The sequence below is a fragment of the Cervus elaphus genome, chromosome 18 (assembly GCF_910594005.1).
Source record: "Cervus elaphus chromosome 18, mCerEla1.1, whole genome shotgun sequence".
NCBI classification, from domain to species: Eukaryota; Metazoa; Chordata; class Mammalia; order Artiodactyla; family Cervidae; genus Cervus; species Cervus elaphus.
The window spans coordinates 103,502,046-103,527,237 of NC_057832.1; the positions used below are offsets into that span (position 1 = coordinate 103,502,046).

Below are 25,192 nucleotides of genomic sequence, written 5' to 3' on the forward strand. Positions count from 1 at the left end.
AAATAAAAAAAAAAATCAGGATTTGCTGTTCCCTATTTTAGAATTTTCCTGTGTCTCTCATCATCTACATCATTTGATTCAACCTGTGAGTTTCTTGGAACTATAAGATATTAAGCACAGTGGGGTTCCCTGGTGGTCCAGTGGTTACCAATCCACCTTGCAATGCAGGGGATGCAGGTTCAATCCCTGGTCGGGGAACTGAGATTCCACATGACTGTGAGCAGCTAATCCCACGCACCACAACAAAAGATCCTGCATGACACGAAGAAGGCCCCACCTTGCTGCAACTAAGACCTGATGCAGCCAAACAAAGACCCTTTAAAAATTATTAAACACATCATAGCATATATAGTTGGGAAAAAATTGTTTGAATTCTGGACTAACCATGTGTGTGACCTCGAGCAGGTCACATCTCCCAAGCCCCTTGCTGCTGCAGCTGCTTCGTCACTTCAGTCATGTCTGACTGTTTGCAGCCCTCTGGACTGTAGCCCGCCAGGCTCCTCTGTCCATGGGATTCTCCAGGCAAGAATACTGGAGTGGGTATACTATTACAGGGATACTATTATTATCCCTCTCTTGACCTTATTCCTACACCCTGTGTAATACTTTCTACCTGACTTAATTGTGAACCATGTAACATTACAACTGGCCAGGAATAAAATATAATTGAGCAATGAAATATAGGCAAGCCATTGACATGTCTTATGGTGGGAATAAGTAATTTACTTCTATTTTGTAGGTTGTCTTCTACAAAAAATATTTTAAATGAATACAGTTTTTCAGCACTTTATTGAAACATAGATTCCTCACTGAGCAAACTTCAAGCAAAACACAACTGCTTGTTTCTGTGTGGTTTGTACATAGAATTCAGTTGGTCTGAAAGAAATATTCTTTATCATTTTCCATTTGCTTATTCATGTACTTTTTAATTGAAGTGTAGCTGGTTTAAAATATTATGTTAGTTTCAGGCAGAGTAATAGTAATAGTGTTAGTTGCTCAGTTGTGTCCAACTTTTGCTACCTCATGGACTATAGCCTGCCAGGCTCCTCTGTCCATTCTCCAGGCAAGAATACTGGAGTGGGAGATATAGGCAGAGAGTAACATGGAAACTTACATTCAATTCAGTTCAGTTCAGTCACTCAGTCGTGTCCGACTCTCTGTGACCCCATGAATGGCAGCACGCCAGGCCTCCCTGTCCATCACCAACTCCCAGAGTCTACTCAAAACTCATGTCCATCGAGTCAGTGATGCCGTCCAGCCATCTCATCCTCTGTCGTCCCCTTCTCCTCCTGCCCCCAATCCCTCCCAGCATCAGGGTCTTTTCCAGTGAATCAACTCTTCGCGTGAGGTGGCCAAAGTACTGGAGTTTCAACTTCAGCATCAGTGCTTCCAATGAACACCCAGGACTTACCTCCTTCAGGATGGACTGGTTGGATCTCCTTGTAGTCCCAGGGACTCTCAAGAGTCTTCTCCAACACCACAGTTCAAAAGCATCAATTTTTCTGCGCTCAGCTGTCTTCACAGTCCAACTCTTACATCCATGCATGACCACTGGAAAACCCATAGCCTTGACTAGATGGACCTTAGTTGGCAAAGTAATGTCTCTGCTTTAAATGCTATCTAGGTTGGTCATAACTTTCCTTCCAAGGAGTAAGCGTCCTTTAATTTCATGGCTACAATCACCATCTGCAGTGATTTTGGAGCCCCCCAAAATAAAGTCTGACACTGTTTTCACTGTTTCCCCATCTATTTCCCATGAAGTGATGGGACCAGATGCCATGATCTTAGTTTTCTGAATGTTGAGCTTTAAGCCAACTTTTTCATTCTCCTCTTTCACTTTCATCAAGAGGCTTTTTAGTTCCTCTTCACTTTCTGCCATAAGGGTGATGTCATCTGCATATCTGAGGTTATTATATTTCTCCCAGCAATCTTGATTCCAGCTTGTTCTTCTTCCAGCCCAGCATTTCTCATGATGTACTCTGCATATAAGTTAAATAAGCAGGGTGATAATATACAGCCTTGATGTACTCCTTTTCCTATTTGGAACCAGTCTGTTGTTCCATGTCCAGTTCTAACTGTTGCTTCCTGACCTGCATACAGGTTTCTCAAGAGGCAGGTCAGGTGGTCTGGTATTCCCATCTCCCTCAGAATTTTCCACAGTTTATTGTGATCCACACAGTCAAAGGCTTTGGCATAGACAATAAAGCAGAAATAGATGTTTTTCTGGAACTCTCTTGCTTTTTTGATGATCCAGCGGATGTTGGCAATTTGATGTCTGGTTCCTCTGCCTTTTCTAAAACCAGCTTGAACATCTGGAAGTTCACGGTTCACGTATTGCTGAAGCCTGGCCTGGAGAATTTTGAGCATCACTTTACTAACGTGTGAGATGAGTGCAATTGTGCGGTAGTTTGAGCATTCTTTGGGATTGCCTTTCTTAGGGATTGGAATGAAAACTGACCTTTTCCAGTCCTGTGGCCACTGCTGAGTTTTCCAAATTTGCTGCATATTGAGTGTAGCACTTTAACAGCATCATCTTTCAGGATTTGAAATAACTCAACTGGAATTCCATCACCTCCACTAGCTTTGTTTGTAGTGATGCTTTCTAAGGCCCAGTTGACTTCACATTCCAGGATGTCTGGCTCTAGGTGAGTGATCACACCATCGTGATATCTGGGTTGTGAAGATCTTTTTTACATTAGCATATATAAAGTAGATAGCCAATGGGAATTTGCTTTTTGACTCAGGAAACTCAAACAGGGGCTCTGTATCAATCTAGTGGGGTGGGATGGGAAGGATGTTCAGAAGGGAGGGGATATATGTATACCTATGGCTGATTCATGTTGAAGTTTGATAGAAAACCACAAAATTTTGTAAAGCAATTATGCTTCAATTGAAAAATAAATAAAACTAAAAAGAAAAAAAAGAATACTGGAGTTGATTGCCATTCCCTTATCCAGAGGATCTTCCTGACCCAGGGATTGAACCCAGGTCTCCTGTGTTGCAGGCAGATTCTTTACTGTTTGACCTATAGGGAAGACCAAGTTTCAGGCATATAGCAAAGCAGCTCATTTCTATACATATATATTTTTTCAGTATAGGTTACTATGCGATATTGAATATCGTTTCCTGTGCTTATTCATGCATTTATTTAATAAACATTTTAATATACATTTGCCAAGTGCCTATTATGTACCAGAAATTATTTTAGGAACAAGGGTTACATCTATGAACAATAGTCTGTAAAAGTATTGTTGCTGATAATTATACACTAGGTAAGAGTTGAGTCCAAAACATGATCCTTCCTCAAAGTGGCTTGTTGCCTGTATTTTCCTCCCAGACCCAATAGCAGCAGAATCATCACCAGTCCTGATTTTCTTGACTTGTCCATAATGTAAGTCATTTGAGGGTAAGGGTAAGTGTTTTATCTTTGTGTGCTTCTTAATGTAGCACTAAACATGAATCTCGCGTGCAGACCCATATTAGACGTTTGGTGGTGCTGGTAGCAGCAACAACAGCATTAAGTCATAGAGGTAATTTGTGCTTTAATAGGTACTTTCTAAAGGACTTACTCTTAAAAACCCCTCTTGTAAGGTGACAGGTGTGAATTCAGAGAACTCTGAGACCATTCATCTGGCTCATAGAACCAATTTAAAACCCTATTTATTAATGCAATCAGGAATTCCCTATTTTTTGTGTTGTATGCATTTTCATAATTCTTAGAAAGTATTTATGAAGCAACATATTTGCTGTAAAAAAGTTCACCTTCCAGTCATAAAATAGAATGAAGTCATGCCATTTGCAACAACATGGATAGGCCTAGATGTGATCATAGAAAGTGTAATAATCAGACAAAGACAAATATATGATATCACTTATATGCAGAATCTAGAAAAAATGATACAGATGAACTTATTTGGCAAACAGACACTCACAGACACAGAAAACAAACTTTTGGTTACCATTCAGGGTAGAGGAGTATAGGCGGACATGTTGGGAGAGATAAATTAGGAGTTTGGGATTAACATATACTTACGTGTGTGCATTCTCAGTTGTGTCCACCTCTTTTTGACCCTATGGACTGTAGCCTTCCAGGCTCCTTTGTCTATGGAATTTTCTAGGCAAGAATACTGGAATGGGTTTCCATTTCTTATTCCAGAGGATCGTCCCGATCAAAGGAGTGAACCCACATCTCTTGTATCTCCTGCATTGGCAGGTGAATTTTTTACCACTGAACCACCTGGGATGCCCCAACGTATACACACTACGTATATAAAATAGGTAAACAACAGGGACCTACTGTTTAGCACTGGGGATAGTACTCAATATCTTTTAATAAACTATAATGGAAAAGAATCTGAAAAAGCAACCCAGGGATCAAACCCAGGTCTCCCGCATTGCAGGTGGATTCTTTACCAGCTGAGCCATAAGGGAAGCCCCCAAAAATGTGTGTGTGTGTGTATGTAATTTGTATAACTGAATCACTTTGCTGTACACTTGAAACTAACACAAGATTGTAAATTATACTTTAATTTAGAGAAAAAAAAGTTAACCTTCACTGTGGTTCTTTTCTATGTGGAAAGGCCAACTTTAAGTCCAGAACACATTAGAAATGTCAGGTGAGGCATACTGTTGTCTGTGGCTCAGCAAAAGTGGCTATCTAATTCTATACTGTTTTCATCTAATCTCTTGGCACAGAGGCATTCATCATTTTAACATCTATACATTTAATGTTGATTTTTAAAAAGTTATGTATTTGATTGCACTGGGTCTTCCTGGCTGCACAGTTTTCTCTAGCTGCGGTGAGCGGGGGCTACTCTTTTGCGCAGACTTCTCTTGTTGCAGTGCGTGGGCTCTAGGGTGTTCGGGCTTCAGTAGTTGCAGCATGTGGGCTCTAGAGTACAGGCTCAGTAGTCAGGTTGCTCGGGCTTAGTTGCTCCCAGGTTTGTGGGATCTTCCTGGACTGGGAATTGAACTCCTCCATAGTCCCTGCATTGGGAGGTGGATTCTTATCCACTGTGCCACCAGAAAGTCCGAATACTGATTGTTTTTAACTGAAAAATTAAGAGAAAGACTGGTTTTCTTCTGTTAGGCTATAAGTTTTCTTAACAACTGTTTCAAACTTTCACTGCAATGCTGTTGACTCCAAATTAAGACAGACATGTTTTTATTGGTCTCACAAATGATATTGACTAGTATGGTGTTGCCTAAAGTATCATGGATAGTATTTTTTGAATTTGAACCTTTTGTATATTCAGTTTATGTTCCTCTGTGTGGGTGATCATTTAAATCCTTATCTGCTTAGTAATTCTAAAGGGAAAAGGAGATAATCATTTATTTGAGATGTACCAGGTGTCAGACACTGTACTGAATGCCCTGGAGTACGTTATCTTCTTAAATCTCTTTGAAAAAGTTTATTGCAATCTTTGTTTTATGAATGTGAAAGCTGAGGCTCAGAAAATTTGAGTATCCTTGTCACCCTTACACTAGTAATAGGTAGAGATCTGGAGTCTGACACAAGTCTTTTTGATTCTTCCCATTGTACCGTAGTCCTCCCTGCAGCAACCTTTCTTTCCCTTTCTTTTTGAGATCTTTGTTTTGTATTTTATTAACATGACTATGTTTATTATAAACTACATCAAATTCTAGCTGGGAAGAAGTCTGGGAGCTAACGACTTATAAGTAGATGGATTCTTAAAGAAGGGCCTAGCTAAGATGCTGTCATCCTGAAGTCACTGGGTGGCCCTGGCACCTTTTGCCGCTCACCTGAGGGAGCCCGTCAGCCACTGTCCTCCTTGTGAGGACCAGGAAATATGACCAGGGCATCTCGCCCCCTTCATTCTGCACAAGATGTATTCTACTTGTAGTACGGTTGTCAGCTCCCTGGTCTTTCCAGCCATCCATCACCTTTCAGCATTTTCCCTGGTGCCTGTCACCTGGCCCGTGACTGCGGGGATTAGACTGTGGGCATCATGAATGAAGGGGCAGGAAATGCTCCATCCTTCAACCCCCGCTTTTCTCAGGTTTGAGCAACGTGCTCCCCAAGAACGTTCATGTCAACGACTCCCTACTTACTTCACGACCAGAGGCATGTGAGCAGAGGTGGCGGGTTGTGTTTCTCGTTCAGAATATTGAAAAGCGAAACCTCAGAGGCGAGAGACTCACAGACCATACGGTTTTTTGGCCATGGCCTTTACTTTTGGTTCTGACAGCTTTATTTTCAAGACTATTTTCACCGGGTTGGTGCTGTTTCCTAGTCATTTAGTAAGCTAGATTTGGACTCGTAGCCTGTAAAGAGGAAATCACATCAAATACAGTGTGGATGGCGCTTGGTGATGAACCTGGAAAGGTCTACAGAGGTCCTATAGATGAACTTTTGGTTGTCGGTTGAGGTGGAGGGGGGTGGATTATTCTGCTTTCTTTTCCTTTTCTTTTCGATTCTGCCCAGTCTTTGCTTTTTGATTAGTTTAACCCTACAGTGTGACTCAGTACCAGTCTTTATGTAGCTCACAGGGACTTAGAGGAATTGAAGCAGGTTGTCTCTTGACGTACTTTCATCATGCCTGTGTGGTCACAGCGAAATCTTCTTCTCGCTGACGTTTCTAGTGGCTCCTGTGCCCTGTTTTTGGTGTCGCATCTTTATGTCTTCTGTGTGTTCATCATGTGATGGTCATCAGCAAATGTTGATTAGGCATACCTACCATTTATAGCACTTTGTGGGTACACAGAAAATTGCTGACACGTGTTATGTTCTTGGCAGTTTATGAAGGACTTGCACACAATACTTTCTCATCTGATTCTGATAACATACGACTAAGTTAGGTCACTGTTTCTCCCTTCATTCATTCAACAACTATATTTTTTGTAAGTACTTTCTGGGATGTTGCATTCCACACAGGGAAGAGGTTACATAAGAATTAGAAAACAGATGACAGTAACAGGAGACTTACGTTAAGGTTATATGATCTGTTTTATAGAATGTCACTGCTGGACTTCCATGGTGGTCCAGTGGTTATGACTCTGTGCTTCCAGTGCAGGGGGTGTGGGTTCCATCCCAGGTTGGGGAACCAAGATTCCACATGTCATGAGGCGCTGATCCCTGCACCCCCAGAAAAAGTCGCACAGTAATCCAAGCCTATGCCCCGACCAGTAATGCTGAAGAACCTGAAGTTGAACGGTTCTATGAAGACCTACAAGACCTTTTAGAACTAACACCCAAAAAAGATGTCCTTTTCATTATAGGGGACTGGAATGCAAAAGTAGGAAGTCAAGAAACACGTTGGGTAACAGGCAAATTTGGCCTTGGAGTACAGAATGAAGCAGGGCAAAGGCTAATAGAGTTTTGCCAAGAGAACGCACTGCTCATAGCAAACACCCTCTTCCAACAACACAAGAGAAAACTCTACACATGGACATCACCAGGTGGCCAACACCGAAATCAGATTGATTATATTCTTTGCAGGCAAAGATAGAGAAGCTCTATACAGTCAGCAAAAATAAGACCGGGAGCTGACTGTGGCTCAGATCATGAACTCCTTATTGGCAAATTCAGACTTAAACTGAAGAGAGTAGGGATAACCACTAGACCATTCAGGTATGACCTAAATTAAATCCCTTACAATTATACAGTGGAAGTGAAAAAATAGATTTAAGAGACTAGATCTGATAGACAGAGTGCCTGATGAACTATGGATGGAGATTCCTGACATTGTACAGTAGACAGGGATAGAGGCCATCCCCAAGAAAAAGAAATGCAAAAAAGCAAAATGGCTGTCTGAGGAGGCCTTACAAATAGCTGTGAAAAGAAGAGAAGCAAAAGGCAAAGGAGAAAAGGAAAGATATTCCCATTTGAATGCAGAGTTCCAAAGAATAGCAACGAGATAAGAAAGCCTTACTCAGTGATCAGTGCAAAGAAATAGAGGAAAACAACAGAATGGGAAAGACTAGAGATCTCGTTAAGAAAATTATAGATACCAAGGGAACATGTCAGGCAAAGATGGGCTCAATAAGGATAGAAATGCTATGAACCTAACAGAAGCAGAAGATATTAAGAAGAGGTGGCAAGAATACACAGAAGAACTGTATAAAAAAGATCTTTACATCCCAGATAATCACGATGGTGTGATCTCACACCTAGAGGCAGACATCCTGGAATATGAAGTCAAGTGGGCCTTAGAAAGCATCACTATGAACAAAGCTAGTGGAGGTGATGGAATTCCAGTTGAGCTATTTCAAATCCTGAAAGATGATGCTGTGAAAGTGCTGCACTCAATATGCCGGGAAATTTGGAAAATGCAGCAGTGGCCTCAGGACTGGAAAAGGTCAGTTTTCATTCCAATCCCAAAGAAAGGCAATGCCAAAGAATGTTCAAACTACCACACGATTGCACTCATCTCACATGCTAGTAAAGTAATGCTCAAAATGCTCCAAGCCAGGCTTCAGCAATACGTGAACTGTGAACCTCCAGGTGTTCAAGTTGGATTTAGAAAAGGCAGAGGAACCAGAAATCAAATTGTCAACATCCACTGGATCATCAAAAAAGCAAGAGAGTTCCAGAAAAACATCTGTTTCTGCTTTATTGTCTATGCCAAAGCCTTTGACTGTGTGGATCACAATAAATTGTGGAACATTCTGAAAGAGATGGGAATACCAGACCACCTAATCTCCCTCTTGAGAAATCTGTATGCAGGTCAGGAAACAACAGTTAGAACTGGACATGGAACAACAGACTGTTTCCAAATAGGAAAAGGAGTACATCAGGGCTGTATATTGTCACCCTGCTTATTTAACTTATATGCAGAGTACATCATGAGAAACGCTGGGCTGGATGAAGCACAAGCTGGAATCCAGATTGCTGGGAAAAATATCAATAATCTCAGATATGTAGATGACACCACCCTTATGGCAGAAAGTGAAGAACTAAAGAGCCTCTTGATGAAAGTGAAAGAGGAGAGTGAAAAAGTTGGCTTAAAGCTCAACATTCAGAAAACTAAGATCATGGCATCCGGTCCCATGACTTCATGTCAAATAGATGGGGAAACAGTGGAAACAGTGTCAGGCTTTATTTTTTTGGGCTCTAGAATCACTGCAGATGGTGATTACAGCCTTGAAATTATAAGACGCTTGCTCCTTGGAAGGAAAGTTATGACCAACCTAAACAGCATATTAAAAAACAGAGACATTACTTTGCCAACAGAGGTCTGTCTAGTCAAGGCTGTGGTTTTTCCAGTAGTCATGCATGGATGTGAGAGTTGGACTATAAAGAACACTGAGCTCTGAAGAATTGATGCTTTTGAACTGTGGTGTTGGAGAAGACTACTGAGATTCCCTTGGACTGCAAGGAGATCCAACCAGTCCATCCTCAGGGAAATCAGTCCTGAGTGTTCATTGGAAGGACTGATGTTGAAGCTGAAACTCCAATACTTTGGTCACCTGATGTGAAGAGCTGACTCATTTGAAAAGATACTGATGCTGGGAAAGATTGAAGGCAGGAGGAGAAGGGGATGACAGAGGATGAGATGGTTGGATGGCATCACCGACTCATTGGACATGAGTTTGAGTAAATTTCAGGAGTTGGTAATGGACAAGAAGGCCTGGCGTGCATGGGGTCAATGGGGTTGCAAAGAGTCAGACACGACTGAGCGACTGAACTGAATGAATGGCATTGTGGACATCAGGAGAGGGGCATTTGACAGTTTGGGCTATACCTCCTGGGCCCTGAAGGAATGGTAAGAGACAAGCAGTTTCCCCAGATAGAGCCCGGTGTGGGCCGAAGCACTGAGGTAGTCATCATACAGTGTGTTCAGTGTCCATGAAGATGCTCGTTTGGAGCTGTGTTAATCAGGCCTGTGTGTAGTTATTGAGTATCTAAAATCAGAAATCTTCAGAATTTTTAGAAACCGTTAGAGATCATGCAGTCCACTCATATTTATCCTTTGAAGATATGCTCATACTCATATTGAGTAGATTAGTGCGTTATTTTTGTAGATTTATTTGTTTTGTAGGAAGTCATTTGAATCATTTATGTTTTTCCTAGAGTGCAGAATTTAACCTGGTTTCTTCTGCACATGTGCACGTTTCCTTGGTGATTCAGTTGTGACTTGCTTTTATGATCTTGAGAAGTATTAATAAAGATATTATTATTCTGTGCTTTTTTTGGTCTGTAACCAAATCATATGAAGTTTGGAGGAAGATTTTTATTATAGGAGTAGTGTTTGTTGTAGTGTTGACTCTCTTGTTTTACTTTTAACCAAGCAAAATCATTGACTTGGCAGAACACTGCTATCTCCAATGCAAATATAATAATACAAGATGCATTTTTTTTCCCCAAATGAGAACAAAAAGCTCATGATTTTGAATCAAGTGCTGTACGTGTCATTGTATTTTCTGTATTTCTTAAGAAAAACCATTCTTTGATTCGTTGGTGGAAACAGCTAATCCAAATGGGATTTGTTTAAACTCTGATGCCTCTGGGAAGTCTTGATGATCCAGGCTATAGATTTCTTAAGCTTCACATGTTTTTATCAGTCAGTTTCTAAGATACCTCAGAGACCATTAAAACATAATAAATCAGGTGAGGTTCAGTTATGTTTGGTATCATGCAAAGAACTATAATTAAAATGAAGCTATTTAATTCAGAAAAAATGAAATGCAATATTGTATGTGTATATTGTTAGGGTTTTGAGAAAGTCTATTAAATAGCATCTACCTTCCCTATCTAGAGTTCTGATACTATTGTGAAATAATGTATGTAAGCAAATGGAAGGTGAAATACCACTTCCACTTTTCTGTTGATAGAGGCAGGCTGAAAATGTAACCTAGTTTGAGAGCAAAATGTGTTTGCTTGCTGAACATCAGAATTAGACAAATTTACTTGCTTTTAGAAGGTGCTGGACCATTTCATCCTTCTCTGAGAAGGTAGGACCTTTATTTGCTAAACTTAGTGAGACAATGCTGACCTTGTATAGGCATTCTGATTTCTGAAGTGAAATAAGAATGTTGCTAAGCTGTGCATCCCCAGCGTTTTCTTCTTAGTTTTACCAAAGGAGTTTACTCCCCCAGAGTGAGTGAAAGATGGAGAGAGGCCAGAGATTACTTTAATTGAGCTTCATTTTAATGCAAAGAAACAGGATTCTGGGGGACATTTCTCCCCACACCCTTCGATGTACATTTGTCACATTGTCAACTCTGAAATTAGGCCATATCTTCAATTAGTGATGTCTTAATGGCTATTAACAGGAAAATAGTCATAACAAGTTGTTTTTGCCTCAGTATGTGTGAGCTGAGTGGTTATTCTTCACATCTGAACCCTTCAGTGTTTCAATTAGTGAACCTGTTAAGGACCGTATGAGGAGAGAGTATGAATCTTGGTTGGTATAAGAACACCTTCTCTTTAAACCTTCTAATCGCATCAAGAACATATCAACATTAAACCTTACAGAATGGATATCAGCAGTTTGAAGTAAAATACTGGATGTACTCAAATCTTAATAAAGTCTTAAATTTATTTATAAATTATTTAACCTAGTTTTGTAATGTAAACTTTAAAGAACTTTCCATAAGAAAAAGAAAATCCTAAGTAATAAAGAAGCATTGTATACTTTAGTTAGCAGGATTCTTTTTTCTTATTGTTGCTTATAACAGTAGTGTATCTTAAAATTAATGGGGTTTTAGATTTGATGAAATAGGCTTGGTTAGGTTCACATGGCCTCTGCTCCAGCCTTTGCAGCCCTACCTACACAAGCCTGAGTGGCTCTTCTTCCTTCCTCTGAACTCTGCTGTCAAAGGTTGACACTGAAATAGTTATTCTTACTGTGCTTCCATGTTCTCACTCCAAAGTGAAAAATGCTAATCCATTGCTTATTTAATGAGGAAGACTGGATCAAGTCATTCAAAACAATTTCGTAAACATTAAAGGTAGCTGTTTTCAAAGTTGATCTTCCTTATGATAGGATAACATCCATCTGATAGGCTTTTTTTTTTTTTTTTTAAGTTCTAATAAGCTAATCTCTCTTTTACTTTTTTCTGAAAGGGGGTCCTGATGACAACTTAATTGAAGGTGGAGGAACAAAATTTGTTTGCAAACCTGGAGCCAGAAATATTACCGTCATATTCCATCCATTATTAAGGTAAGTCAAATCCTATGTACTTACTGAAGATCAATATTTTCATTATTTATGCTGATATGCTGAATGCCAGTAGGTCTGTCAGCATTGAAACAAGTCATAAAAAGACATTGTTGCATTTTATAGGGCCTCACAATCAAAGTTGTCAATAGAAAAATAATGTCAACCCTCCTAAGTAGCTACTTAGTCTCAAGAGTAATACTTCATAAGTATGTTTATTTGATCTTCTTTCTTTCCTATTCCCTGTCCCTCCCCTTGTTATTATCCCTCTCTTCCCCTCCTTAACTATTTCAGGGTTGGCAAAACCCATAGAGAAATCTAACCTGTCACTTGTTTTTGTAAGTAGATTTTTAATTGGCACAGTCATGCTTATCCATTTATGTATTGCCCATGGCACTTCTGGGGCTCTAGGTACAGAGTTGAATATCTGAAACAGAATCCATATGCCTCACAAAGCCAAAAATATTTTCTTACTGGCCCTTTACGGGAAAAAATTGCAGACCCATGATCTGTCTCACTGATTTAAACTAATGACTTTGAGAATATCCTTTGAGAATTAGCAGTTCTCTGAACAAATAATGACTTACAAAAACTGAAAAGCATTGTATCAATCAATATGGTTTTATATATTGAAGGATAAAACTTGATGAGTAGAATGAAATCTATCACAATGCTTAGTTTATTGTGATAATGTGATTTAAGAAAAGAAGAATCTGTGATACTTCCGTTTGAAAAACTTCTAAGAACTTCCCTTGGTGGATCAGTGATTAACATTCTGTACTTCCAATACAGTGGTTGCAGGTTAAATCACTGGTTGGGGAACTAAGATTACACAATGCTGTGTGAAATATATAGTGTCAATTAATTTATATAATTCATTACATGCTGTGTGTGTGTATATAGATAAATATAAATATATATACACATATATTTATATATTAAGTGCAACTTTTAGAATTTCTAAATTAATTAACTATCATATACATCAACTGACTTTGGTAATTAGTTTAGGACTTAACCCTTTTCCAATTACAATTGATTTCTACTTAGTCAGTGTTCCTACTTGTTAGGAAAATGGGAAGATAGCTTAATTATTATAGGCATCTTCTGACCTAGATCAAACACCATAATTTACTGCCAAGTATGCTATTGCTTCAATAAATGTAATCCTAATATTTACATTTGTTTTTAACTATGGAAGAAATCTTTGGGAAGTTTCATTAGCAGTATTGCCACTTTTCAAGATTTTTTTTTCCCCATAAACTTATTTTTTTCTTTTTAAACATGAAGTTAGAATAAAAAGTGCATATACTTATTTCACACTAAATAATGCATTTCTGGTAGAAATACTGGTATGATTGAATGTATTCCTGACAATTCTTTTTTTACTATTTTATTTATGTTGCTTCACTAGAGAGTTGTTTTACAGCTTGATAATACTTCTTTTACCAGTGTTATTTACTTATTTAGTCTCTACTTTTATTCAGTATTTTAATTGATTATTGATTGGAACTAGAGAGAATTTTGTTGCATAATGCAAATAATTAATTATTCTTTCTCTGTGTAACTCTTAGTGGAAGTCACAAGACTGTTAAGCGGTCTACAAGGTGACTTAATTCCTTCCTAAGCAAATGATCATTATAGACTTTAAATTAGCCTTTGGGTCAGATTCTAACCTTGCTTCTCATGGTTCCATGGGCTTTTGGAACTTCAAATGACTAAAATCTTTCAGTGTTTTTTTTTTTTTTTAATTTTAGTTTATACACTTCAGCATTGGCTGATTACTGAATTTATTGTTTCTTCTAAAGTTGAGAAGTTTATGAGAGTTCCCTGGTGGCCTAGTAGTGAGAATTATGGGCTTCCACTGCTACGACTCAGGTTCAATCCCTGGGTCAGGAAACTGAGATCTTGCAAGCCCTGCAGTGTGGCCAAAAAAATAAAGAAGTTTAAAATTTTAGTGTTGACAGTGAGAAGAATCAGTGTGCATTATCTTACTAGTATATTTTACTTTGATGATTATCATAAACCATTTCTCATTTCTCCTGTAGTCATTCATGTGTTCATCTTTGTTGTTGTTCATCACTAAGTAGCGTCTGATTCTTTGCTGCCCTGTGGACTGCAACACGCCAGGCTTCCCTGTCCTTCATTATCTCTGGGAATTCGCTCAGATTCACATCCATTGAGTCGATCATGCCATCCAACCTCCTCGTCCTCTGCCACCCCCATCTCCTCCTGCCCTCAATCTTTCCTAGCATCAGGGTCTTTTCCAGTGAGTGGGCTCTTTACATCAGGTGACCAAAGTATTGGAGCTTCAGTTTCAGCATCAGTCGTTCCAAAGAGTATTCAGGGTTGATTTCCTTTAGGATTGATTGGTTTGATCTCTGTGCTTCCCAAGGAGCTCTCAAGAGTGTTCTCCAGCAGCGAAATGCTAAAGCATCAATTCTTTAGTGCTCAGCCTTCTTTATGGTCCAACTCTCACATCCATACATGACTGCTGGAAAAACCATAGCTTGAACTATACAGACCTTTGTAGGCAAAGTGATGTCTCTGCTTTTTAATACACTGTCTAGGTTTGCCATAGCTTTTCTTCCAAGGAGCAAGCATCTTTTAATTTGGTGGCTACGAGCAGTGTCTACAGTGATTCTGGAGCCCAATACAATAAAATCTGTCAGTTGCTACTTTTTCTGTATCTGTTTGCCTTGAAGTGATGCAAGATGTGAAGTGGGACCCGATGCCATACTCTTAGTTTTTGAATGTTGAGTTTTAAGCCCGTTGTTTCGCTCTCCTCTTTTACCCTCACCAAGAGGCTCTTTACTTCTCTTTGCTCTCTGACATTAGAGTGGTATTATCTGGATAGCCCAGGTTGTTGATATTTCTCCCTGCAACCTTGATTCCAGCTCGTAAGTCTTCCAGCCCAGTATTTAGCGTGATGTACACTGCATATAAACTAAACAAGCAGGGTGACAGTATACAGCTTTGATGTACTCTTTCCCAATTTGGAGCTAGTCCATTGTTCCATGTCTAGTCCTGTGGCTTTTTGACCTGAATATAGTTTTTGCAGGAGACAGGTAAGGTAGGCTGGTATTTCCATCACTTTAAGAATTTTTCACAGCTTTTTGTGATCCACACAAAGGCTTTAGTGCAGTCAATGAAGCAAAAATAGATGTTTTTATGGAATTCTCTTGTGACCAAGTGGGTGTTGGCAATTTGATCTCTGGTTCCTCTGCCTTTTCTAAATCCAGCTTGAACATCTGGAAGTTCTCAGTTCATGTACTGTTGATGCCTAGCTTGAAGGATTTTGACAACTACCTTGCTAGCATGTGAAATGAGGTAATTATAAAGTAGTTTGAACATTCTTCGGCATTGTCCTTCTTTGGGATTGGAATGAAAACTGACCTTTTCCAATCCTGTGTCCACTGCTGAGTTTTCCAAATTTGCTGGTATATTAAGTGCAGCACTTTAACAGCATCATCTTTTAGGATCTGAAGTAGCTCAATTGGAATTCCATCACTTCCACTAGCTTTGTTTGTAGGTTTGAATACCAAGGCCTACTTGACTTCACACTTCAGGAAGTCTTGCTCTAGGTGAGTGATCACACCATGGTGATTATCTGGGTCGTTAAGACCTTTTTTGTATAGTTCTGTAGTTCTTCTTGCCACCTCTTCTTAATGTCTTCTGCTTCTTTTAGATCCTTGCTGTTTCTGTCCTTTATTTGCCCATGCTTGCATTACTCAGCCTAACAAGATATTGTGTGCAATTAAACCCTGAATAAGCTTTTAATGGTGAGAGGTCATCTAATCAGTTTTTCTGCCTGTGGGTCTAAAATGAACAAAAGCATATTGAAATAAAAAAGTTTCTAGCCATACCTAGGTAGATTCTGAGATACTTTGACCAAAATATAAACCTAAAAAATAATAGGACTTATATCTGCACCCCCCTGCCCCACTCCCGACCATTCCCACTGACATATTTGTTATTTTTTTGTTTTTCTGGAAACATTTAACCAGAATGGATGAATTTGCTCTAATAGACTGGTTTTATTTTAAAGGCACTGAATTGGGGGAATGGAAGGAAGATACATTAATGTTGAAACTTGAATGACATGTTTCCCTTCTGTCTAGGTCTGCCATGAATTTATACTTTTTCAAAAATTTCTATTTTTGAGTAATTACATTATGGTAATTATTAATCAGCATCTAAATGTTAATAAAGTTAAAAGTAAAGTGAAGTCACTCAGTCGTGTCCGACTCTGTGTGACCCGGCTCCTCTGTCCATTGCATTTTCCCAGCAAGAATAGTGGAGTGGGTTGCCATTTCCATTACCAAAAAAGTGTGTATTTTATTGAGGTATTAACCGCAGTTTGCTATAGAGTAATAAGATTCAGTTATAATTAATATATAATCTAGCCATTTTAGGAACTTTGAAATTACTTTGTGGCTGCTGTTTGGGGTGGGGGGTGCAGAGAGAGTGGGAATTTATTTTTCCATATCTATTTTTTTAATTTCTTATTATTCTTTATTCTCTAAAAACAGATTATATTGTACCTTAAATTTGTTAGTGGGCTTCCCTGCTGGCTCGGTGTTAAAGAACCCGCCTACAAATGCAAGAGATGCAGGAGACTTGGGTTCAATTCCTGGGTCCAGAAGATTCCCCTGGAGTGGGAAGTGGCAATCAGCTCCAGTATTCTTGCCTGGGAATTCACATGGACAGAGGAGCCTGGTGGGCTACAGTTCACGGGGTCTCAAGAGTTGGGCATGACTTAGTGACTAAGCAACAGTGACAAGGTTTGTTAGTACAATTCTTTCCTATAACAAAAAAAAAAAAAGGGTGAAGATAGAGTTATTACTTGAAGAACTAATTGACTGCAGCCATCAAACTGAAGTATTTAGAAAACAGTCTAAAGCTTTACCTCTCTTTACTGCATGCATTTATTATTGCATGCATTCTGGAATAATTAGGCACATTAATGTGGCTTGTCACTAATGTGTCTCTAATGAAATCAAAACCATGCATTTGACTGTTGTGTTCACCATCTCATATCTGTGTGTAGGTTTTCGGTTTTAAAGGTGGACTCATCAAAGAAAGGTGGTGGGATTTAACGCCAGTGCATCATCATTTGAGAAACAGAAATTCCAGGTGTTTAGAGCCAGTCAGACATGAGAACTCAGGAGTTCAAAGAAGTCTTCTCATTGTATCCTCACATAGCCCCTTCCCCTTCTAACTAGGACCCTAGTCCTGTTGTATTAGGGTCTCACCCTTATGAAATCATCTTTTCTTAATTATCTACTGCAGAGAATGTACATTAAATTTTGCAGTTAGAACAAATTTGGTGACTTAATTTATTAACTGATTTATTTGACCATTCTTTAAGCACTAAAGCCATTGTTTCAATGGAAAGGAGATTTGTATACTGCATGGTAGAGAGGACAGACCAATAAAAGTGGGTGTGGGGGAGCGGGTATGAGTGACCACTTGGTAGTGTTTGATGTTGGTTAAAGCACTGTGTGTCTTTAATTTTCGAATCTATAAAGTAGAGGTGTTGGTTGGTCTAAATTTTGTTTACTACCTTGCAAGTTTTGCAATTTTGTGATTGGGAAATGCTTTTTACAGTATTTCGGTACTCCAGAGGCCTGACATTTAAAATCTGAAAAGTCCAAATGACAATGCATTGTTTCTTTTGCTTATTTGCTTTAACCAGCCTTTAAAAGCCATTTGGCCCTTTAGGATAATGAGCACTTTGCATTTATGAAGTACCTTTCTTATGAGACGGTTGCAAGAACAGATGTTTGTAGTCTTGGGGTGACTTGGCAGATGTAAGAGGCTGGAGACATAGTGGATGATGATGGTATTTAAAGTTGCAAAAATGTCACTGATGCTTACTCTGTTGAACACAACTGGAATATTCAGCATTTTTCACTATTTTTAGCCACATTTCATTAAATCAGGCAGCAATTAAACACTTCCTGGGTAGAAGCAAAAATATTTATTAGTCAGTAAGGAGAAAGCTGGCATTTAGGTCGGTTAGGGGGATGAAACTTTTATGGCCACATGGGTTTTGCTGATAGTGTCTTTCTGGTTTTCTGTGTGCCTTTCTTTGGGCAAACAACAGTAGGAATGACAGGTAATTGTAATCATACCATCTAATCATTCTTGTCCATAATTATGGAGAAGAATAGCTTCTAAAAGTTAATCATGTCAGATGTATGATAGAAGCTGCCAGTTAGCAGCTGTGTAGGGAACTGTTTCATAGCCTCAGAGAATGGCTATTAGTAAAAACTATTTTCTAAGACTTCATGTTACTGCAGTTTGAATATGTAAAAAGCCCTCTTTTTATGGGTGAAGCCATTAACATTCATCTCTTTGGTACAGTAGAAGTCCTCTGTCCCTCCTAAACTTATTTCCTGAAATGGAAAATAAATCTCTGATACTGGTCAAAGTTGACAATACTATCCAAAGATACTGAGCAAATGCTCTTATGCCATTAGCCTATCAAGATGTTCAGTTCAGTTCAGTCACTTAGTCATGTCCAGCTCTTTGTGACCCCATGGACTGCAGCACACAAGGCTTCCCTGTCCATAGCCAACTCCTGGGACTTGCTCAAACTCATGTCCATCAAGTCAGTGATGCCATCCAACCGTCTCATCCTCTGTTGTCCCCTTCTCCTCCTGCCTTCAGTCTTTCCTAGTAACAGGATCTTTTCCCGTAAGTCAGTTCTTTGCATCAGGTGGCCAAAGTATTGGCGCTTCAGCTTCAGCAGCAGTCCTTCCAATGAATATGCAGAACTGATGTCCTTTAGGATTTCCTGCTTTGATCTCCTTACTGTCCAAGGGACTCTCAAGAGTCTTCTCCAACACCACAGTTCAGAAACATCAATTCTTTGGCACTCAGCTTTCTTTATGGTCAAACTCTCACATCCATATATTACTACTGAAAAAACCATAGCTTTGACTAGACGGACTTTTGTCAGTAAAGTATTCTCTCTGCTTTTTATTATGCTGTTTAGGTTTCTTCCAAGGAGCAAGCGTCTTTTAATTTCATGGCTGCAATCACCATGTGCAGTGATTACGAAGGAGTTATTCTGTGTGACTTTCCATATATGAGAGTTTTTAAATAGTTGTGGCTGAACTATAAATTGTTGTTTTCTTTTGAAGAGGTAGTATGGTTCTGTGGGCAGCTTTGCAGAAGTTTTGTAGTTTTTTTTGTGTGTGGTAGTTTTGTAATAAGCTTTGCCAACAAATATAAGTTTTTTATAGAGAATAATTTAGGAGTAATCACTTAAAAACTATAAATTTTGCAGATTATTGGTCTAAACTGCTCTAGCTCAAAATGTCTTTTCAACCTTTTCTGGTACTGACTTGCTTATAAGTGATTTAATTTGGTAAGACTGTTTTATATCTTCAGAACTCCAAGTCTGCAATCCTATAATATCCTGGATTTCTGCCCTTCATAATCTTCTCTCTCCCAAATATTTTCCCAGCATTACTTCCACAGTAAGAGGGGTAGTGGTTCACATGTATCTTATGTGTGAATGGGGTACCCAGTAAATATTTGTTTAAAGAATTAATAGGTAACTTATAGGAGTGCTTAGCAATTATTTGTTTATTTGAGGTGAATTTTTTATCAAATATGAATAAAAATATAAAGGGAAATGTTTTAGTAATGATATTGAAATAGATCAATCTTTCTTTTGTACCTAAAAATGGTGTATATATTTCATATATGTGTGCTTAAATATACATGTGTATATATATGTGTCTGTGTATATATATATATATATATGCACATATATATTTTAAAATTGTTTTAACTCTATTGTAACTATAGAGTGTTAAAGGCTAAAATACCACAATGTTAAGGTGAATTTGGAAATTAATTTTTTTAATATCATTGATCCTAAACTGCTAATCTTTTAGGCTCATATTTTGTTTGTAGTGGTTATATAATAGAAGCAGATCCTTTTTCTTTCACCTTTTCTTTCTTATTACTCTATTGAAAGGTTATGGTTGCATAAAATAACTTTTTCCTTATTCTTTCATGAATTATGAAAACCCTTTTCAAGATTATAAAACCTTTTCTAATAGAAGCAACCTTGCTTTGAAAGCTTTCTTAGGTAGCTTCTGATTCTGTTAGGTTGTTTTCATTGTTGTTATTTTTACTTTATTTACAAGGGTACCATAGCCCCTGGATTCTGTCTTTATACTAGATCGACAGTTACGTAGATACATTGTGAGAGTGTATGTTTGATTGTTAGAGTAAGTGTGAAGGTCTTAAGCAGAAGTCATCCTTCTGTATTTCTTTCTCAATATTTTTGTCTTGGAGAAATGCACAAAACTTGGCCCACCATGTCAGTTTGATGTGTGCATTGGCATTTGGCAGAATATTATTCTGAGCCTTCACAGGTATGTGATATTTTTATACAGATAACATGTTTGTTCTTAATGAGCTAAAGCTTATATAGACATTTTGAAAGATGCTGGTGATTAGACAGTCTAGCAAATAACATTGTAGATCATACATTATTCATGCATGAGAGGAAATGTGGCTACCCTGTTGCATTTTTATGAAACACAATGTTTTTTTTTTCCCTGTCCTCAGAATTATGAAAAATATTGCTGTCTTTTCAGAGTGTCTGACCTGTGAAGGCCTGTGAAACACTTGAGTTGCGGTATATTTAGGTTTCAAACCCCACATTTGAGTCACTGCTTTTGAATATATGTAATATTATTTTTATATATTGTATTTTTGAATTTATACAATAAATGTTAAATGCTTTTAATCTTCAAACTAAGTAACCTTTGGAGATTATAAAAATGTCTTTTCGAAGCTTTTTTTTTAACTTCTGTATTTTCAAAATATGATAATGGTATATGGCTGAACACTGATTGCAACTAACTAGCAATTTTGTATTAATGGAGTGAAGTGGTGAGTCCCTCAAGGTTTCAATCCACATGTCAACACATTCAAGCAACAATGTCAAGAGAGGTAAGACAGGCCAGTCTAATTAGCAGAAAAGTGTTGGCTGGCCCTTATGAGAAACAGCAGGAAAAATAAAAAAATGTTAGTGAAAAAACAGAAGATTTGCTACCTGATTTCAAATATATAAAATGCCACTTAAAAGAAATAAAGCAGTTTTGTTCGTTTGTTTGTTTGTTTGTTTTTTCATAAATCTGGAGTGGAACTAGTTGGTTGGAGGTGTAAGAGATTTGACTGTACATAGTGAGAATTTTCTAATGAATAAAGCAGTTCAAAAATAGGAAAAACTTCCTTGGAAGACGGTATCCTTTCTAGAGATGCTTAATCAAAAGATGGATACAAGGTGCTGAGTTGTGAGATCTACATTCTTTAAGTCTGTGATTGGAAGTCTTTCTAATATACTGTGCAGCTTCAGAACTCTGGTTAGAAGTGTTTCTTCCAGTCTTGCTCATTCAGGTTAATTTTTATATTTCAGTTTAGTGCTTACGATTATCGTTGATCAAGTTAAGGTGTTACAGTTGACCAGGTCTGACTGGTCAAAGGCATTACAGCTTTGACTTTCTTCTTTCCAACAAGGATAAGAGAAACTCAGATCCTGGCTGTACAGAGAGCAATTGTTAGAGGAACTGCACCTTTCTCGACAATGGAATTCCTTTTACTGTCCTTTTTTTTTTTCCTTCTCTGCTCCTGTTTTTTCTATTTTTTTCCCCCCTGTGCCAGTAACTGGTGCATGTGTTGTAAGTTAACCCTTTTGGTGACTTGTAAGACAAAATGAGAGCATACTTGCTTCTGCTGTAAGGCTAATATGGGACTAAAACTATATTTTCAGATAAACCTAAAATCATCATGACTGCTGCCATGACTTTGACTTCAATTTAAGCTGATAGTTTAGCTGCAGATTTTCTTATTATCAATGAAGTTTTCTAATGATCAATTAACATTATTGGAAGCTTACATATATGAGACTGTAGAGGAGATTCTTTCCAGTGCAAAATGTTTACCTAATTTGTGTGTTGCTTTTTATGTATTCTGAACATGTATTTGTCTTGGACTGCAGTAGCCAAAATATGCTTATTCAGCATTCAATGAAATACATTTCCTTCCAGCCAGAAGCCCATTTACATCTGATTTTGAGACCTAAATTGATAATATAATTTGGTATCAAAAATAGCATATGACTACCTAGAGGAAAAACATGGTCTCTCCCTTTAATAACTTATATTCCTTCGGGTGTTGACTATACACTGTTTATCTGTGTCATTTGGAAGATTATTTTACCATTTCCCCTTGCCTCTTCGAAAACACAGGCCCCAACCCCATTCATTTGATCTTTGTTGCTGTTTCACATACTTTGTCATTAGCAACTTTCATACTTACAGTAATTGTGATTCGAACATTTAATCATAAATACTGCATACTATTTTTAAAAAATATGTTGTACAGGAAGTTAAATATATTTCATTTTATGGCCAAGAAACCCTTTTAATTTTCCTTTTGCAGTAAAAAATAAAAAGAAACCTCAAGCTAAGCATGTGTTTTTTGAGATTTTGTTACTTAATAAATGAGAAAGGAGAGTTCCTTGATTCAAGACAGAGAAGCAACAACAACCAGATTTAAAGAATTGACATGGAAGTGTCATTAAAGAAGATTGAATTTTTAATTACCTTAATTTCATGTTTTGAGTAAGAGCAGTGGTTTTGAACTTGAAAATGCTGGGTGTGTACTTTCTTTTCTTTTTGCAATTGAAATAGATACTCGAGTCTTTGATGTCCTTAAGTAGTTTTCAGCACTGTGGGAGAATACTAATGATTTGGTGATTATTATCATTAAGCTTAATGAGCATCCTTTTTTAAAGTAATTTTATTTGTTTATGTTTGCCTGTGCTGGGTTTTCATCGTTGGATGCAGGCTCTCTTGGCTTACAGCACACGGGGTCCGCTCTTTACTGTGGTGTGCAGGCTTCTCATGCGGTGGCTTCTTTTGCTGTGGAGCGCAGGCTCTGGGTGCACGGGCTTCAGTAGCTGCAGCATGTGGGCTCAGTCGTTGTGACTTGTGGGTTTAGTTGCTCCGTGGCATGTGCAATCTTCCCGGACCAAGGATTGAACCCATGTCCCATTCATTGGCAGGAGGATTCTCATCTGCTGCGCCACCAGGAACATTCTCAGTGAGCATTCTTTAGAGCCTATTCTTGTAAGCTACCACACTGTAAATAGGTACAAAAGTATCTGATGCATTGCAGGAAGAAAAAAGTGTAATGCTAGAAAGTTTCTAGGATATTGCTCTTAGTGAAAGAATACTCAAGTATTTTACATAGTTGGACTCTGAAAGTGATAGCCGCTCAGTCCAGTCCAACTCCTTGTGACGGGATTTCCCAGGCAAAATACTGGACTGGGTTGTTGCCATTTCCTTTTCCAGGGGATCTTGCCGTCCCTGGGATAGAACCCAGGTCTCCTGCATTGCAGACGAATCCTTTACCCTCTGAGCCACCAGGGAAGTACTTGGACTCTATGAGTTCAAAATCTGTAAATATTTTGCAAGCTAATTTCTTTTTAAATTTTTATTAGAATATGACATACATCATTGTGTCAAAATCCTTATAATATTTGTGTATTCATATATTTCTATGAATTTTTACATATATATATACATATATATATATATGTATATATATATATATATATTCTCACATGTAACCATAACCCAGGTCAACATATGAAACATTGATATAGATCATTTTTTGTGTCCCAGAAAACTTCCTCCTATCGACAGTTGACATCCGTCCCTGAGAGGTACTTGTTCTTACTTTTTTGGTTGTAGATAGATAGGTTTTGCCTGTGCTTGAACTCTATCTAAATGGAGTACTGTAAGAAGTCCTCTTTGGTGTAGCATTATGTCTGTGTCGGTTACCATGTTGTTGGAAGCAGTAACAATATTGGTTCCTTTATGTCAGTCATTGTATCAGTATATAGTTATAAAATGTGTAGTTATAAAAACAAAATTTGCAATTTGTAGTTATGAAAGCAATATTATTGTTTGGGAATAAATGAGAACTTTTTAGAGTTCTGTGGGCCTAAGGACTGCTTACCAATTTAAACTGCTTCAAAGCAAATTTTCAAGAAATCTTTTGATTTCCTATCTTGTGGGACCAAAGGGCCAGTTGAACATGTAAGAGATCTGGTGGGGGTGGGGTGGGGTTGGAGGGGAGGGATGGTGGTGAATGCTGAGGGGTGGTCCAGGTAGGTGGTGAGACGGGGTGCCCAGAAGCAAGACTATATAGATAATGAATATATACTGTGCCCTATAGCCTGGGAAATAAAAGTGAAAGCCAGAGAAGATAATAAAACTAATTGACTCTGTATTTCCTAAACTTTAGGATTTATGAATCAGTCAATGACAGAGATAATTGGAACCAACATCATTTGCCAGTTTTACTACAGAATAAGAATTTCAACACTAAGAAAAGTGAGAATCATATAACTTCATAGTTAAGAATTATGTTTTTCAAAGAAAGATAGTTGGCACCTTCAGTCAACATTCTCAGAAAAAGGTATTAATATGTAGAAATATCACAGGAAGCAGCGAGCCAGCCCAGGCCCAGCCAAGAGGCTCTACAGTAACTGTAGTGAGGAGGTAAATCATGTGATTCTGGCTGGTAACAGACAGTAAAAGTGCTTTGAGTAAATGAGCAAATGAGCTGTTGGTAAGTGGATGGGCAGGTTGTAAAAGCACAAAATAAAACTTGATGGATATAGTAGGTATAGTAGACCCACAGTAGGAATCTTGCATTTTAGTTCTTGCATATTAAAAAGATATGTGCTTTTAAACTCTTTACACTGTCTTGGGCTTAGTTAATTGCTATTGTCCACTGCCATCAGGTTAGCTACCTGGCTACCAGAATATAGTGTGTTCTGTCCAGTTGCATTTGTCATGGCCACTTTGTTTTCTGAGTTGTAATCCATCTGCAGTCTCTCCGGTGGCCACTAGCATTCCCTGTCAGCTGTGATGCCTGCCGCCTATAGGCAGCTCTTTCTCTGCCCAGTGTGTTTGGGGCCCTGGCATCAGCAAAGCCACCAATATCTCATTTGCATATTTTATTTT

At 38.3% G+C, this 25,192-nt stretch overlaps 1 protein-coding gene across 2 annotated transcripts in view; it reads left to right on the top strand.

The window, feature by feature from the left end:
- Window positions 1-25,192, top strand: part of EXOC4 (exocyst complex component 4) — an 811,527-nt gene that overhangs the window by 346,438 nt on the left and 439,897 nt on the right. For both annotated transcript variants that reach the window (XM_043871686.1, XM_043871687.1), the window contains exon 10: window positions 12,029-12,125. In XM_043871686.1, coding sequence (XP_043727621.1) covers window positions 12,029-12,125 — 97 coding nt within the window. The remainder of the gene's footprint in view (window positions 1-12,028; window positions 12,126-25,192) is intronic.